Raw genomic sequence first — 17,926 nt, 5'->3', positions numbered from 1 at the left:
TACCTATTGAGAGGATTATACAGTTTTCTCTATTTATTCAGTTAATATGGTGAATTACATTGATTTTTGAAAGTTACACTAATCTTGCATTTCTAAGAAAAACCCTACTGGGTGTGATGTATTTTTTATATTGCTGGGTTTGATTTGATAATATTAAGAGCTTTTGTTATCTATGTTCGAGTAATGTTTGTCTGTACTAATTTTTTCTTCTAATATCTTAGTCAGGTTTTGGTATCAGGATAAGGCTAACTTGACTAAATTAGTGGGAAATGTTGTCTCCTGTATTTTCTAAAAGAGTTTGTAAAAGACTGATATCATTTCTTTCTTGTAGGTTTAATATAATTCAGCAATGACAATTATCTGGGTATGGACTTTTCTTTGTGGGAAAGTCTTTGATAATAGATTCAATTTTTTAATGGATATAAGGCAGTTCAGATTTTTCTATTTCTTATTGTGTCAGTTTTGGTTAAGCTGTATTTTTCAAGGTATTTGTCTACTTTATCTAAAGTTATAACTTACTAATATAAAGTTATTCATAATATTCCCTTATCAGTTTTCTGGATCTACAGTGATATTCCCTGTTTCATTCCTGATCATGGTATTTTGTGTTTTTTCTTTATCTCTTGTCTCTCAATCAGACTTGCTAGGAGTTTATTAATTTGGTTTTCATTTCAAAGAACCAACTTTCAACTTTGTCAATTTTCTCTATTTTTACTTTACTCGTTTCTGCTCTTATCTTTATTATTTCCTGCATCTTGATTACTTTCTTCTTACTTTGGTTTGCTAATTCTTTCTGACTTCTTTAGGTAGAAACTTAGATCACTGATTTTAAACCTTTCTTCTTCGCTAGTATTATCATTTAATGCTTTAGCTACATCTCACAAATTCTGATGTTCTACTTTTATCTTTTAGTCTGAAATAGTTTCCAATTTCCTTTCGATTTCTACTTTGATTCACTGGTTACTTGTAAGTGTTGTCTCTTTTCCACGTATTTAGTGCCTTTCTCAATATATTTTGCCGCTGGTTTAGTTCTATTGTGGTCTGAAACTCTCTTTAATTTTAATCTTTTGAAATTTACTAAGACTTGTTTTATGGCCTAGCATATGATCTATCTCTGTGAACGTGGGATGTATACATGGAAACAGCATGTATTCTGCACTTGCACTTTCTGTTTTATGAATACCAGTAAAACCAACGTGGTTGATAGCACTGTTCAGATCTTCTATTTCTCTAATGATTTGCTGGTCTGCTGTTCTGTTAATTACTGAGAGAGGAGCACCGAAATCTCCAGGTATCACTCCAGGTATCGTCCATTTCCCCTTAATTCTGTCAGTTTTTTGCCTCCAGTATTTCGAAGCCGCGATTTGGAACACACACCCTTAGGAGGCTCGCGGTTTCCTCATGACTGAATGTCATCAGCAGGCAAGCTCGCTCACAGCCCTCCCTCCTGACCGCTCTGAAGAGACGCGGGTGGCAGAAGCTGCCCTTCTAGCGCTATCCTTGCTCTTACACACACACTCTCGATTGTTCTCGCTCTCACGTGTGCACACTCACTCACAGATTCAAAGGGCGAATCAGCAGCTGTGCAATGTGCCTGCCAATTTTATAACTAGGAATGATAAAGCACAGAAAAAAAAACAAGTCCTTCAACTTGGATTATGTAAGTCACACATTACGTAAGTCATACCAAGCCAATGTCCTAATTTACCTTTTATAAAAGTTAGAAAGATTGAGGCAACAGCACTTTATTTTCTTGAAGAGCATTAAGCAATATATCATTTTTCAATCCACATTTTACAAACTTAAATTACCTGATCCAAACAATTCAGCAGATCACACAGGCAAGCCCACTGTAAGGCAGGAGTTGGGTAGAAAGAATGAAAACAGGCCGTGAAGGTATTATGACACTCCTGAAGGACAGCTTCTAGGAGACTCAAGGGTTGACTGAGATATCCTTGAGGATCATTATCCAACTTCACCATGCAGTGGTCAACGCCTTCTGACAAAATTTTTCTTAACAAAGTTCTGGTTTTTCCAATACATTCTGCTAATTTGCTAGTTTCTTCCACAACTGCTTTTCCTGTAGCTTTGAGGGAACAAAGCAGATTGCTAATTAAATAGAATAATAAATATGCATGGAGATATTCAATATAATTCAAGTAATTTCCTATACAGCTAAAGATTGCAAGTACTCATAACCAAGAAATGAAACAATTTAGAGTTAAATGTGGTCCAAAATAATTTCTTTTAAAAATCTAAGTAGGGCAAAAAACAAACAAACAAACAAACAAACAAACAAACAAAAAACAACAGGAACATTGGTTTCAGCATTTAAGTCCAAATGAGTTGTTCAAAAAATTTCTATTTGACCGAATCCGTTTAAAATAATACATTATTAGAGTATTTTTTTAGCTTAACATGAATTTTTGTTATCAACATGTAATCTGTTTTATTCTTTGTAAGTAAATAAATAATAAGGCAAGCTTAATAAATAATAAAAAATAAATACGGCAAGCCGACTTTCTTCCCTCATTTTAGGAGAAGATTAAAGGCAGCTGGGGATCTTAAACTCCTGGTTATCCCTATACAGACCTTCCCAATGTGTCAAATATTTTCTCCCTAAAGTAATTTAAAAACATGCTTCATACCTGATACTGGGTAAATTTCACAGGTATAGACACGCAATAACCTCAGACAACAGGTACCCACAAAGCGCAGTCTCTCTAGATCTAGAAGTGTAGCTGTGAACTGGAATCCTTTTAATCCTCTAAGTTCTTCAACTCCTAAGACTAAGGTGGTCCAGCTCCAGTGAAGAATACTTAACAATGACTCAAAACATTCCTAATCCAGAATATAAAAAAACAGATAACAATTAGTTCAAATGATACCATAGGCTGAATCAAATGCAGAGATGACAGTGAACTTCAAAACTTTATTTGAACTTCTTTACTGAGTTTTGATTAGCCCAAATAATGGATATTTTATTAGTTCATTGATCAAATTACCATTAGGAATATCTTTGAAGTTTGACAAAAAAGGTAAAGTAGTTAGGCATGTATAAAAACAACATTCTTCAATATTTGCCTATTTATTTTTAAAAAGATTTATTTATTTGTTTGAGGGAAGAGAACATACAAGCAAGTAGGGGGATGGGCAGAGGGATAGAATCCCAAGCAGACTCTGCACTGAGCATGGAGCCGGACTCGGGGCTGGATCTTACGACCTATGAGATTATGACCTGAGCCAAAACCAAGAGCCAGAGGCTTAAATGACTGAGCCACTCAGGTGCTCCCATATTTGCCTATTTAAAAATACGTTTTTGTTTCCCTGCTACCAACCTATCTAGTTTATCATATAAGGAAAAAATTAAAAACATTTACAAATACATGATTACTTGAAAGCAAAATTAAACTCTACACTGTTACTATAGTATTATATAAATAAGCCAAAAGTATTTAAAACACCTTAATAATTTTTTTTTAAAGATTTATTTATTTATTTGAGAGAGAGAGAATGAGAGAGAGCAAGCACATGAGAGGGGGGAGGGTGAGAGGGAGAAGCAGACTCCCCGCCGAGCAGGGAGCCCGATGCGGGACTCGATCCCGGGACTCCCGGATCATGACCTGAGCCAAAGGCAGTCGCTTAACCAACTGAGCCACCCAGGCGCCCCCACCTTAATAATTTTTTAATATAATAAAGTATTTTATTTAGTATCAGGTATTGGTGACAGTATCAAATAACTTATTTTATGTCTACATATTAAATTTTACCACACAAACTACAGCTAACCCTTGATAAACAAGTTAATAGAAGATAAAATTTAACTAGAAAATAGTAAAAAATTCTTACTAGATTTTTAAATTCTACAATATGGGTTTAGGGTAGTGGGCATCTCTTTCAGTTCCAGTGGTTCTGCAGGCTTTACCATACTTACATGATGACAAATACTAGATCATCTCAAAGCAAAGCACTTATTCTCTCATCCCCACCAAATTCCAGTCCTCTGGTATAGTAATACCAAGAATAAGAGTTTATAGTTTAGTTTTTTAAAGAAATAGTTGAATACATTTCTTATATAAAGATAACAATTACCTAATGACCACAAAACCACTTGGACATACATGTCAAAAAATTACTAAGCACAGAAAAAGAGATCACTGAAAAAGACATACGAAGTCAAGATACTTATTTGAATCAAAAGGTATCTAACTGATATTAATACTAAAAGGATGCCAAAATACCAAGGAGCCAAAGTTCTTGTAATCTCTTATTGCAAGCACTATCTCTATAACTACCACAGATCTTTTGGAAGGTCATTTGGCATGATATATCAAAATTTAAATCAGCACACTTCCAGTAGAAATATTCACATAAGTACGTAAGTAGTCAAAGATGCATAGGGAAGGACATAATCGTAAAAAAAACAAGAAATAAATAGTCCTTTGATAGGTACAGGGTTGAATAAATTAAGGTTACAACTATTTTATAGGATGCTATGCAAATACAAGATTAACAAAGAACCAAATATACTAACATGGATTATGTCCTTGATACTACGAAAATTTTAAAAAGGAAGATGTAAAACTTTATCATTACAAACAGAGCTGTACAGCATACTGTATATATAAACTAACAAGTCTGTGTATGTATAAAAATGGTCTGGAAGGATATACATCAAAATTTAAACAGTAACAGAGTGGTGGGGAAAGAACTTTAGTATACTTTTAACATAGGTTTATCCCCACTCCACCCTCTTCCCAACCAGGAATGTATATTAATCTTGTGATTTAAAAAACTAATTAAAAAAGGGGGAAAAAAAAAAAGCATTCATCCTACACAGTTCATGAACATGAAAGACTACCAACTATATTAATAAATCACATTCATATAGTGCCTTACAATTTAAGATGCATTTTTGCATCCCTTATCTCATTAGAAATTCATAATGATGCTATCACAAGGTTTATTTAAATAACTGGCATAAGAATGCTCAACTAATAAATGAAAGAACAAGAACTTAACTCAGACTTCCTGGGCACACATACCATGATCTCTCAATTACATCGTGTTGGCTTTCCATTCTACACTGGCAACCCCAGTAATGTAGCGTATCTTTAAATGTAAAATGTGGATGGTCAAGTAGTTCAACAGAGTCCTTAGTTAGATATACAACTCTTGTATTTAGCTCCTCAAGCATTAGGCTACCACTTTTTGTCAGTATCAGTTTTAACTTTTCTTTGACTTTTTAACTCCTTCAGCATATGTACTTATACATGATTAACAAGAAAACCCACCAGTTATATCAGTTCATGTTGAAGTTCATGTTAAAGTCAGCCAACATCTCTACCTTCCCATTATTGAAAGGGCATACTCTTTGGCCCAGGATCTCAGTAATACAAAAACACATCTGAGTTCATAAAACTGTGCTGAGATGAACTCTTAGAAGAGTGGCTAAATGCGAAACATCAGAATGAAATGGGAGCACTGGACAAAAAACCTGAAATTTTAAAAAAATGGCTTACCACTGAGACAGTTCTTGCAAAAGATCTCTTTAAAATGTGTACAGGTTCGCTGGTTTGCTGTTTGCCTTTTGAAGCACTGCCATCACTGGTTGGAAGTCTGACGGTAGCAGACACACAGAAATTTATGTTGGAAAGTCCAAAGACATTTTTCTTTTCAAAATAAACGTTTTGTAAGAGCAAAATATGCTACTATTAAATATTAAGTGCTATATTATTAAGAAGTTATTCCACTAGTGTACCCAGGAGTAGTCCGAGCAACTTGCTATGTTCATAATGCTACATGTTACAAACACAAACTATAATAAATTGCATAAAAACAAACAAAAATCTCTTCTTGGGAAAACTGAGGTTTATACCACCTAGATTCTTAAAGTGATTACTAGGGAAGGAAAACATGAGAGACAGTCACTGTTCTAGAGGTATTTCTTTAGATTTTATTGCTACTCAAAGAATGACATATTTTAGTAGGGTTTATATCTATTCAAATTCTTCATTCTAAATATTACTGCAGTAGTTTATTAGGAATAGATGGATACACAGGCATATGCTTCCATGTCTCAAATACATGAAGTAATTAAAATTCTTAAATAATGTTATAAATATAATAAATATTATCACATGGACAAGTTATTATTTGATATTTCAAGTAAAAGGAAATTTTTCAGCTGTAAGGGATTTTCTTTTTTTTTTTTTTAAGATTCATTTAGAGAGAGAAAGAAAGAGAGAGAGGTGGGGGGAGGGGGATAGAGAGAGACAGTTACAAGTTACTGAGCATGGAGCCCAAGGTGGGGCTTGATCCTACCACCCTGAGATCACGACCTGAGCTGAAACCAAGATCAGACACCTAACCAAATGCGCCACCCAGGCGCCCCTCAGCAGTAAGGGATTTTCTATTCATTCCATCACAGTACAAACAGGAAACATAAGACAACAGCAAATCAATCAGGCCTGCATCTAGAGTCCCCATCTAACACCCCAATAGCATTTCTCTGAGACAAATTTTTATTACTTTATAATATTTTGAAATGGGTATGAAAATCCAGATTTAAAAATAAGTTATTAAAATACTGTTAATGGCATAATACAGATAATCTGAGTCATGAGGTAAAGTTTAAAATTAAGCTTGATGTAGAAGATGTTTAAAAATATATAAAATAAGTGCTTTTGTTAAAAATAGCTGTATTTCTACTGGTATATTATAACTTGCTGAATGCTTCAAATAATTTCTTTCATATGTCACATATATTTTGTAGTATCCTAGATCATTATAACAAGGGACTAAATCTATTAATTAACTATAAATATGCTAAATACCTGTATAATAATTGAGGTATCTGACCAGCATTAACATCTGTACCATTATTTGACTTCTTTGAACTCTTAAATTGGAAAACCACCCTAAGAAAGAGAAAAAATAACAATGATACCAAAAAACATGATTCAAGATCCATGAAAGAAAATAAGAAATTTGACAATAGTGTTTTCAAATTTTATGTTAATGAAGATAGATTCATTCTTTAAGGAAAACACAAGTAAAAAGGAATTGTTTTTATTTTGGTTCAAGCTCTGAATGGCGTAATGAATAAAATGAAGGAGTTAAACCTGATCATGAACTCCTGGATAAGCAGCTGTCCTGCCCCCTTTTAGTACCCCCAGCTCAACTTTAACCAGAACAATAAGCTTTTAACAAAATATTTCAACTTACAAACAGTTTAAAATCTGTTCAACCACACACATGATAAGCTTTAGCTTCAAACTGCTGTGATATTCCATAGTTCAATAAACTGCATATGGAATCACACAGTCCAGGATCAAGGCAGTCTCCCCAGTGCTAACTCACAATCTTAGAGTAAGTCTGAAAGGGATACTTTACAGCAGACTTAGTTTTTCTATGGCATTCTACTTGAACATTCAGGAACAAAGAATTCTCCTCATTAATTAGTCTGTTCTGTTTTTGGTAAGCTCTGTTATGAATTGAACAAAACTATCTGAAATATACTATTACATAACTTCTACTCATTTCAAATAGTTTATGCTCAAGAAGAGTAAGGAGTAAATTAAATTTCTCTTCTAAAATAATGGTCCTTTCAAACACACTAATCCAGAGTACTGAGAATAAAGAAGATTAGAGTTAGAGTCAAGCAATTCCAGTCCAGATTGGGTCCTGCCACACAACAGTGATATGATGTGCAGCAAATCACTTCACCTCCTGTCTCTCTATTCCCAAGTGGAAAACAGAGCTAATAACAGCTTCACAAAATTGTTGAGAGAATCAAATGAGAATACAGATATGAAAGTGTTTTATAAACTAAAAAGCACTCCATATATGAAATTTAAACAGTAAATCTCCCCCACATCTTATTACAACTGTACCATCTCATATTGCTAAAACTGAAATTTTTATAAACGTTTTTATAAGCACTGTCAAATTTTACAGCAAGTGTTTCTTTTTTATGGTTTCCAAATTCCTCAATCTTCTTGTCACTTAATATAATTTCTAATTGGAAATAAGTTCTTAAATGATATAACACCCAGGAATACATACAAATGACAAATGACAAGAGCAAAGAGTAGCAGTCCTATTCTCTCCCTGTTCTGTCTAGACCTTAATCTGGCATGAGACTGCATAAATTTAATGTTTGGCAGTCACATTATGTTCTAGTCTTACTGACATTTTTATCCTCCTGGAAGACCTCTGAGCTGCTAAAACAATATTCCACTAACAAAAATGAGAGTTGCTTAAGTAATACTTAAACATTTTGCTTACCCATCATCTGTGGTAATAGAAGCTTGTCCATGAGATCCACAGTCACTGCTGGGTCCGGACACTCGAGCCCATGCTACATACCACCAACCAGCTTGCAAGAGAACTGGTTCATCAAACATCATTGCATATTTTTCTCTGAGAGAAAAATTAGTGAGTCAAAGACAATGCCTTTGCACTTCCCTGTTACATATATTTATTTGTTTTAAATCCTTTATAACAAAACATGAAATTCATTGTGTAAGATTCTTGTTGAATATCATTAAAAACCTTCTATTTTAAAAAGTCTGAAAAAAATTAAAAATAAAAAAATCTGGACAGGAACATAGAAATAATAGTCATTTGTGTCGTGGTGATGAACTCCTCACCCTGAATTCTAAAACTTGCTTAAATATTATAAAGGTCTCATATTAAAATACAAATTTTTTTAATTGGTAAAAAAAAATGCCAGTTTAGTTGGAAAATGAAACTCTGAATTTTAGTTTTAAAGTGTTTTGAGAGGAAGCATATTAATAAAATGGTTCTGGAGTCAGATGGCCTGAGTTCAAGGCTCAGCTTCGTGATTTGCTAGTTGTGTAACTTTGAGCAAGTTATTACACCCTCTCTGCGACTCAGTTTATTCATCTGAAAATAGGGATGAAGATGATGTCTAGATCACAGGATTGTTCTGAGGATTGAGGAAATTCAGATAAAGTATTTGGAACTGTGCCTGTCACATAGTAATTACACAAAAAATTTTACTAAAATAGAAGGAGAAAGCTTGTATATAAATAGGAGATCTGATAAAGATATACACAAGTTATAAAGTTTTAGGTAACAGAGTATAGTGGTTATAGCTGGGGTAGAGAAAAGAATTAAGGGTATCTGAGGAAGGGAACAAATTCACGCACTGTAGAGGTATAAAAGTACAAAACAGGACTTGAAAATGACAAGGGGTCCAGTTAGGTTAAAGCATTAAGACAGATAAAAAAGAATAGTAGGTAGAAAGTTAAAAAAGATGTTGTAAAAGATAACTTTAAAGTCCTTTAATGCTGGCCTTAGGAACCTGGGCTTTGTTATTAGGGAAATGAATAAAATCTAGATGATTCTCTATATGTGAAACAATATATTTTTTGACTCATAATCATATGCTCAAAAATAAACACTAAGTGACAATGGCATCTTAAGGCTTTGTTAAAAATTAATCAACTAATTTCCTAAAATTTTCCTAATCTTCATTTGTATATCACATAAAAAAAACAACTAAAAAATATCTCCTGATACTGGTGAATGTTCATAGTGAAAAAATAGTAAAAATTTTCTTTAGGTTTACAATTTTGTTCTCAAAAGTATTTATCTGTTAAAAGCAAACTTAATGCCTTACTACCATTTTTAGCAAACACACATTTTCGCTAGCAAAAAGCTTATGTATAACACACAATGTTTTAACATAGTTATTACTGGGAAGTATAGTGTACTATTACTATTATGAGGTTCAATTTATTTTTTTTCTCATCATTATATCCCCTGATTCAAATCACTAACTTGTCATAACACAGTGTTGGGAGATAATCCTTGGGATTACACAGAGAGGACTGGTAAAAGCTAATTCTCTTCATACTTCTAATGAAGCTTTATAAATAAACATCCAGATTCTGGTAACAGGAAACCTACTATCCTAACAGGTTTAGTAAAAAGCGGGCCACGTCCCTGTGTGTTATAACCAAGCACATACTACGGGCATGGTGTCAGGGCACACAAGTGATCTGAATTATGGCCCTCTGACTGTTTGGTACTGTAGATACAATGCTACAGGTAGTAGATAACTGTAGGACATCATTAGAAAGCTAGCACAGTAGGTGCTCTCTAAGTGATGCATGAAAACAAAAGTGTGCAAAATATATGTATATTTTCACGTTATCTTCACTGGAGAAACAATTTGTCTTATAAAATACAAATATGGAAAATACTATTAGTTTTAGTGTAGCCCTGTTAAGTGCAACCCGTACCTTACGTAATATACAACTTAAGTCCTCAAGCATCTGACCACAGATTATTTAAAAGAGCAATCGTACGTTTTTTCAGTTACAATGAACTGTTCACAGCCCGTCTGTGAGCATAGGTGAGGTTGAGACTGAGTAAGGAGGGCATCTTTACCTGGCAGCACAGTCATATGCCAACACGTCAGTCTCTGCAAGAAGGTCTCCGTCAGTTTCATGATCTCCTCCATCAGGACCCAATTCGAACAGCTGGGGAAAGGAGAAAAACACATCATGTCCAGTCGCTCAGTCATGCAAACCTGCTGAATAATATGTTTATGATTCTGGGTGTTTCCAATAATGTGCTGGACACTGCAGAATGTAAAAATCAGAATGCCTGCTTTTTTAATGTTAAATACACAAACCTACATATTTGAATTAAGAAACTTATGGTTTATATTCTCAGTTTTCCTTATTTATATATTCATCTATTTAGAGCAAATGCTCCAAGCTGTTCTGTACCAAATATAAACATGTGAAGGAGTTAAGAGAACTCAACCAATGCATTTAACTAAGTGAGCTTTCAAATGAGGAAGAAGTTTGCTTCACACTTACAATCTGTGAGATCTGGGATCCAGTTTCCTCATCCATAAAAGGAAGATGGATGCTAACAGTGCCTACTTCGTAGTAATTGTGAGAATTATGTGAAGTAATACTTATGGAACACTTAGAAAAATACCCAGAAAGAAAGGCTACAGAAGTGTTAGCTATGGAGAGACAGAGAAGTAACAGAAGATAAGGATCCTTAAAAACACAGGTAACAAAAAGTAGTTCAAGGTAATACTGCATGGGAAAAGAAGAGATGAAGAGTATGAAAGAAAATGGTTATAAAATAAGGGGAGGACCAGACAGTGTGGGATAAGGATAAGACAGAAGATATCAAAGAGGAAAAGTGATGAAATTAAATGAAAATGAAGGAGAATTATCAGGAAGAGATCTTTTTTCTTTAAAAATGGACCAATACATAACAAAAACTCTTATTTCTCTGGAGAATTGTAACAGGTGAACTACAAAAAAGGCAGATAAAACACTAAGGACGAAGAGAAGGGAGCATTAAAACTTACTGGACAATTACTATGCTAGACATCTCATTTTTTCAATTATATGCTAATGATTTAAAAACCTGTCTCCAGCTCAGATCTTGTTCTCAACAGTCACTGCATACCCCACTCCACCCACCGCCCACCACCAGCTGGATCTCACTAGCTCTAAAGGGACTCACTCCCCTCTCCCCTGCTTTCCCTGTTCTGATTAATGGCACTATCAGTCACCTACTCACTCAGATAAAAAACCTGGAATAATCCTTTTTTCTGTATCCTTCTGCCATCACTACATCTATTCTACTGCTGGTACCAAAGCTTGTCAGTTCAAGCATGCTCACTGTTACTAGCTAGAACTCATCAGTCTTCTTATCTCCATTCTCTCTTTGCTCTGGCCCATACTCCACAAAGCTGACCCCTAGTACTCTTTTTAAAATGAGTATCTGATTAGAATACTTCTCTAATTTAAAATTCTTCAATGGTTTCTCATTTCCTTCTTTGTAGCATGACATACAGGCTCCCCTGCTTATGTTCAACAAATACTTCTCAACAAATACTACCAGGCACAATTCTAGACACTTGGCATACAGGTATGAACAATGCAAACAAAAAAATGGGGGCTACTGGAAATAAGTTTGAGGGTGAGGGAGAGGATTTAGTTTTAAATAGGTTCACCAGAGAGTCAAGACCTGAAGATAATGAGGAAGTGATCACACAGGTATTGAGGTAAAGAGCTGTAGTCAGAGGGAGTAGCCAATGCAAAGGTCCTAAGGTTTGACTATGCCTGGTTTGTCTGAGGAACAACAGCAGGCCAGTGTGGCTGGATTAGAGTGAGGCAGCTAGTATAATGTAAGGTCAGAATGATAATGGCACTCAGTTCTTTGGTGTTTTGTGGGCTCTTCTAAGGCCTGTGGCTTTTAATCTAATGTACGAAGACACTGCAGGAATCTGAAGAGAGGAGTGGCAGAGTCTGGTGTACATATTAAAAAAATCTCTCTGCTGTACTGAGAATAGACCAAAGGGAACAATGACAGAAGAAGAACACAAGCTGGGAGGCTACTGTCATAATCCAGGTGAGAATGGCTGTGGTTGAGAATGACTGGGTACCAGGGACAGTTTTCAGAAGTGGTTAAATCCTGGATTTATTTTCAGAGGGTAGCCAATAGTGTTTGCTGCTGAAGGGGATGTGGGGTGTGACAGAGGGAAGGCAATGATGACTCCAAGATTTTTGGCCTAAGCAGCTGGAAGAATAAGGTTAACTCTGTTCTAGGTCAGTTAGCTGGGATGGAGAAAATAAGAGAAGAGCAGGTATAGAGAGATGACCAGAAGCCTAGTGTTGAAGATGTTATATCCGAAATGCCTATTAGCTATCCAAGTGGAGAAGTGAAGTAGGCAGCTGTATATATGATTTTGGAGATTTAATAATAAGAAGAAAAATACTTAAAGCCATAAGGCTGGATCACTATGGGGATGAGTAGATTTAAAAAGTGTCCAAGACTGAGTTCTGGCACTCTAACACGTAGAGGTCCAGAAGATGACGAGTAACCAGCCTGAGACTTAGAAGAGCAGTCAGTGAGACAGAAGGAAAACCAAGTGTGGTATTATGGGAGCCAAGTGAAGACAGTATATAAAAGAAGGGGTTGATAGGATTAAATTAGGTCAACTGGTTAAAGAAGATGAGGACTGAGACTTGACCACTGGCTTCAGCAATCAGAAATCACTCACATCCTTGATAAGAGCAGTTTTGGTAGAGTGGGTGGGGCAAAAACCTGATTAGAGTAGGTTCAAGAAGGAATGGGAAGAGAGAGAATGGAAAGAGAAAGTATAGAAAGTTAAGAATATGTACAGAGTCCAACTAGGTGGCTAGTCCAAGACAAGTACACAAGTACCTTTGCCCAGGGTAGTTAGTAGTGGGAGAGTCTCGTAGCAGGAGGAAAGAGATAAAAGGGGACCCCCCCACCCCCCGCCCCAATCAAGAAAGAGGTCTAGGTTTCTGCCTTAGGGTAACAAGCATATGGTGGATGGTACTATTCAAGAGAAGAACCACTGGAAGAGAGCCACATCTTGGGGAAAGACCATGAATTCAGTCGCAATATAAAGACCAACAACTGTCATGCCTTTAAAGCACTTACATGGAAATGGGTCAAAGAAGAAGTCTGAGCTGGAGATCTAAATTTGGGCATTATGGTATGCTGACAGCTATTTAAACTTCAGGCTTAGAAGAGAATGTTTAGGAGAAAATATAGAGTGAAGAAATAGGGGCTAGGGCTGAGCCTAGAAGAACTCCAACACTGAGTGGCCTGGTAGAAGAGGACAAACCTACAGAAGAGAAGAAACAACCAGAGATATGAAAACAAAACAACAAAAAAAGAGATTTACTGCCAGAAAAAAAAACGTGTACCTGAAAGAGGTGAATGGAGGCAAAAAAAAAAAAGACTTCTGTTGGAAAACCTTAGTCTACTCATTAATAACTGAATCTTCTTTTTAAACGATTTTATTTATTTATTTTTGTGAGAGAGAGTGCATGAGCTGGGGGAGAGCAGGCTTCCCGCTGAGCAAGGAGCCCAATGCGGGGCTCGATCCCAGGACCCTGAGATCATGACTTGAGCCCAAGGCAGACGCTTAACCGACTGAGCCACCCAGGTGCCCCAATAACTGAATTTCAAAGGCAAGTTCACTTTCAAGGAATGGGAGGAGTAAAAGAGGATTTGAGACTTGGAAAAAAAAAATGACAACTAATTTAAAAACAGCATTGTGGAAGGCCTATATACTTCTATACCACAACTACGGGAGATAACCCGTAGATAACCCGGAGATAAACCTTTCAGGAACAGAAAAAAAAATGTATCTTCTCGATAAACTTACTAGACATTGCCAACTAGCACTGTATCATTGAGTTTGCTTCTCTATCTTGACTTCAAATCAAGACATCTTCAAGTAACCCTTTGAAAGCAGTTGCTCTAAGCCAAAAACCAAAACTGTTTTATATTCCCTTTTCTTTCTTTCCCTTCCTTCCTTTCTCTCTCTCTCTCTCTTTCTATATATGTACCTAGAAGCAAATATTTTTTAAAAGTTTGTCGGTTCTGGTTGGGCCTCTATGGGAAGTGTCCTCAAAAACCATCACAGTAAGGGAGTTTTAACATATAAGTTTTAAAAACCACTGAGAGAAGTAAGAAAAGATCTCCTAAACAGACAGCATTTAATTAGAATTTCTAATGAAGCCTGCTACTGAAATTAAGGCACAAACTATAGTTTCCTCTCTTACCTTATTTTAAAATTATTTTTAATTATTTTTATTTTTAGTTTTTTTTTGGAGAGAGAGAGAGAGCATGAGCTTACATGTGTGAGCAGGGGTGGGGAGGTTGGGGCAGAAGGAGTGGGAGAGAGAGAATCTTAAGCGGGCTCCATCCCCAGTGCGGAGCCCAATTTGGGGCTCGATCTCAGGACCCTGAGATCATGACCTGAGCCAAAACCAAGAGTCAGAGAGACATTTAACCAACTGAGCCACAGAGGCACCCCTCTCTTTTACTTAAAGGTAAAATCAGATTAATTTGAGAAGTGGAACATTTAAGCTATTAGTGAATTTTCAAAGAATGAGCACATCCTTTGCTTGGAATAACTGCAGACCCTTTCTCAGATGAACAGGTATAATTAACTCAGGACTTTTGATTATTTTTATTTTGTCTATCCGATGAAATCCATACCCCATATTCCATCTCTCACTTCATCCCCAGTCCCCGTCTTAGGGTGATCATGTCTGTTTACACAGTATTTGGCATCAAAAACGCTAAAAACTTTTAAAGCTACATCAAAATGTCCCTGCATCAAAACAGCTGTGCCCCCATCATTAAAGTGGCTAACAGAAAGGAGGCATATCAAAATGTCCTGCTATTCCTAGACCACTAGGAAGCTCAGCACAAAGGATTGAGATGAACTAGTCTTTTTCAGCCTAAAATTATTAAGAAATCACTCTCTATTCATTTCCTCCCATCTTGACTTTTGATTTTCTAATGAGTCAATAGATTTAGTATTATTGCATTACATTTTAGCAGTGTTTCCTCAAGTCCTTTTTTATTATATATTATATAGATAAAATCATAAACTAAGTCAAAACCAACATCTTCAAACAAAAAAGGGCAACAGTGTCAACAAACTGCTTACCTTAATTTTAGCAGTATATTCTCCTCTACCTCCAAACAAACCAAGGCCACCAAGTAAAATATCAGTGTCAGCACTAAAACGTATAGCTTCTACTGAATGAGCAGAGTAACCCCAGCCCCCTCCATGACCTAAAAGATACAAATAATAATTTATGTTGTAAAATAGCTATATATATATTTCACTTATATGCCAATATTTCCTAGACATAAATATACATACTTTCAAACCTGTTTACTACACTATAATCTTCTTTGGAATAAACCTTCATTACTGCTTGAGTCTCCTCCTCTGTACTTGCAACACCCATTTTTAAATCCTGCATAGTTGCTAAGGTATCAAGGCAACCTAAAAACAAACAAACAAACAAAAATTCAACTCCTTGAAATTAAACCCACTATATTGATGGTATGAGATGCTGTAGGGGATAAATTAAAATAATAAACTCTGAGTGTGCCAATAAATGTATTCCAAGCTTTAAACAATGTTTCACGAAAGAACACCGACAACCAATAAGAATTCCCCTCTGTTTGGGTAATTATCATATTTAAACACATTCTATATGTCAATGTTTTACAAAAAGCTTTATCTTTGAAAAGTTGGAATCCCTCAATCTTTGAGCCTTTACAGGGTTCTTCCTTTTATGAAACCCTGAGTTACATCTAGATTCTTAAAGTTCTATATGAGGAAGACATAGCAGCCTGAGAGAACCTTAATCAATGCGAGTTCTGGATGTTTACAATGATTACCAGATAAAATTTGAGAAAAAAGAAGCAAGGAATTATATGTATGATCTAGTAATTATACTTAGGAACATGATTTCACAACTGCGAATTTTAGATAAGCATGAATGAGTCTTTTTAAGGATCCTTTTTAAAAGCAATAAAATAAGTAGTTACGTGGACTGGTGTAAAATTTCTACGAAAAGAATATATATATATATTCTGAAAAAATGCTGTATTATAAATTAAATAGAAGTGAAGTTGATGTACTGTGGAAAACTGTGTTATATAAGAGACAGAAGTAATATGTATAAAATTCATAATTACATAAATATATTTTATAGAATTTGTTATTTTAAAATAAAGTATGCAAATTAAGTATTATAATTATACATCTGAATATTCTAACTGCATCTCTAAAGTTTATATATTTAAGCCGAACAAAAATATTAAGAAAAATCTGCCTGCTAGAATTATATTCAGGAATGCTTTATATTTGGGCATATATGAATTATGTTGGTTCAAGTCTGATATATTGGTGTTTGGGGGATGGACAAACCTCTTAAAGTTAGAGGGTTTAACTTATATTGCACCTAGCATGTTGTTGTTTAACACACAAGAGAAAATGAAACACAAACCTAAATATTCTCTCAAAAAAGTTCTCAGCACATATTAATGAAAATTAGCTGATCATCAAAAGAGCAAGCCTACCTAGAATGTGCAAAGCTGCATGAGATCGGGTGGTGAGAGCCCTTGATCCTGCAGGTAAGGCAAGTTCAGGACTGAGAATACTACATCTGGATTGCATGTCTGCTGAAGAAGGAAGTCTGGCATCAGCAACCACTGCATTGTAACACCACAGTTCTCTAGTATTTGGTCGAAACCTTCAAGAAAGAATAATCACAGCACTTCAACATACAGTTTCTAAATTTCTAAAGTACAATTGATACAAAGAGAATATAGTCAGCTTAAAGAGGACAAAATGTAGTTCATTATTTTCTCGGAGTTAAATATATAAATAAAATTATTGGTCACTAGAAGTGAAATAATTTGAATGAAACAGTTCTACAGATCACGAAACGTTACGAGTAACAGAGCAACGGAAAACATGATGCATCCATATATGAAGCTTCTGCACAACAAAAACTCCATAAATAACATTTAAAGACAAAGGGCAAGTTGAAAGAAAATAGGTGACACATACATATGAGACAAAACAAAGTATCTACAATATATATGAGCTCCTGCAACCAGTAAGAGACAATCAACCCAGTATCAAAAATGGGCAAAAGACCTGGAATGCGGTTTTCAGAAAGGAAGCACAAGTAAAGGGTACGTAGATATTCAAACACTCATAAACAGTAACCCCTAAGGGACCCACAATACCCTCCAACCATTACCTCATTTCTCTTATCTCTTCCATAAATAATTCTCAAAAAGCTGCCTCTACTTCTTTACCACTTTTTTTTTTGCTATAAATTCTTTTTGGAAAAGTTGTTTTTATCAACTACAGAGTACATACAAAAGAAGAGTAACAAAATATTTTCAATATGAGGTATGAATAATAATGGTATAATGTGCACTAGTAAAAAGAATATTACCATTATCTTTTAAGTACCTTGGCTCTCCTTCCCTACCCACTCTCCTTCCCTACCTAATTTCTTCCCCTTTCCTTCAAAAGTAGCAATTACCTGGAATTTTA

The 17,926-nt window shown here is 35.3% G+C and overlaps 1 protein-coding gene across 11 annotated transcripts in view; it reads right to left on the bottom strand.

Annotated features, from left to right (window-relative positions):
* The window catches only part of MYCBP2 (MYC binding protein 2), a 271,236-nt gene that overhangs the window by 130,780 nt on the left and 122,530 nt on the right, over positions 1-17,926 (bottom strand). For all 11 annotated transcript variants that reach the window (XM_064585965.1, XM_064585966.1, XM_064585967.1 and 8 more), the window contains 9 exons: positions 16,936-17,108; positions 15,725-15,850; positions 15,506-15,633; positions 10,423-10,514; positions 8,290-8,424; positions 6,837-6,920; positions 5,523-5,619; positions 2,649-2,841; positions 1,812-2,086 (listed from right to left, as the gene is read on the bottom strand). In XM_064585965.1, the coding sequence (XP_064442035.1) occupies positions 1,812-2,086; positions 2,649-2,841; positions 5,523-5,619; positions 6,837-6,920; positions 8,290-8,424; positions 10,423-10,514; positions 15,506-15,633; positions 15,725-15,850; positions 16,936-17,108 (1,303 nt within the window). The remainder of the gene's footprint in view (positions 1-1,811; positions 2,087-2,648; positions 2,842-5,522; positions 5,620-6,836; positions 6,921-8,289; positions 8,425-10,422; positions 10,515-15,505; positions 15,634-15,724; positions 15,851-16,935; positions 17,109-17,926) is intronic.

This window comes from Mirounga angustirostris, unplaced genomic scaffold (genome assembly GCF_029215605.1).
Source record: "Mirounga angustirostris isolate CCGP_5_RB_7025 unplaced genomic scaffold, mMirAng1.0.hap1 SCAF_3, whole genome shotgun sequence".
NCBI lineage: Eukaryota > Metazoa > Chordata > Mammalia > Carnivora > Phocidae > Mirounga > Mirounga angustirostris.
Note: the sequence above shows the minus strand (reverse complement) of the source record. Positions and strands in the feature narration are given on the sequence as shown.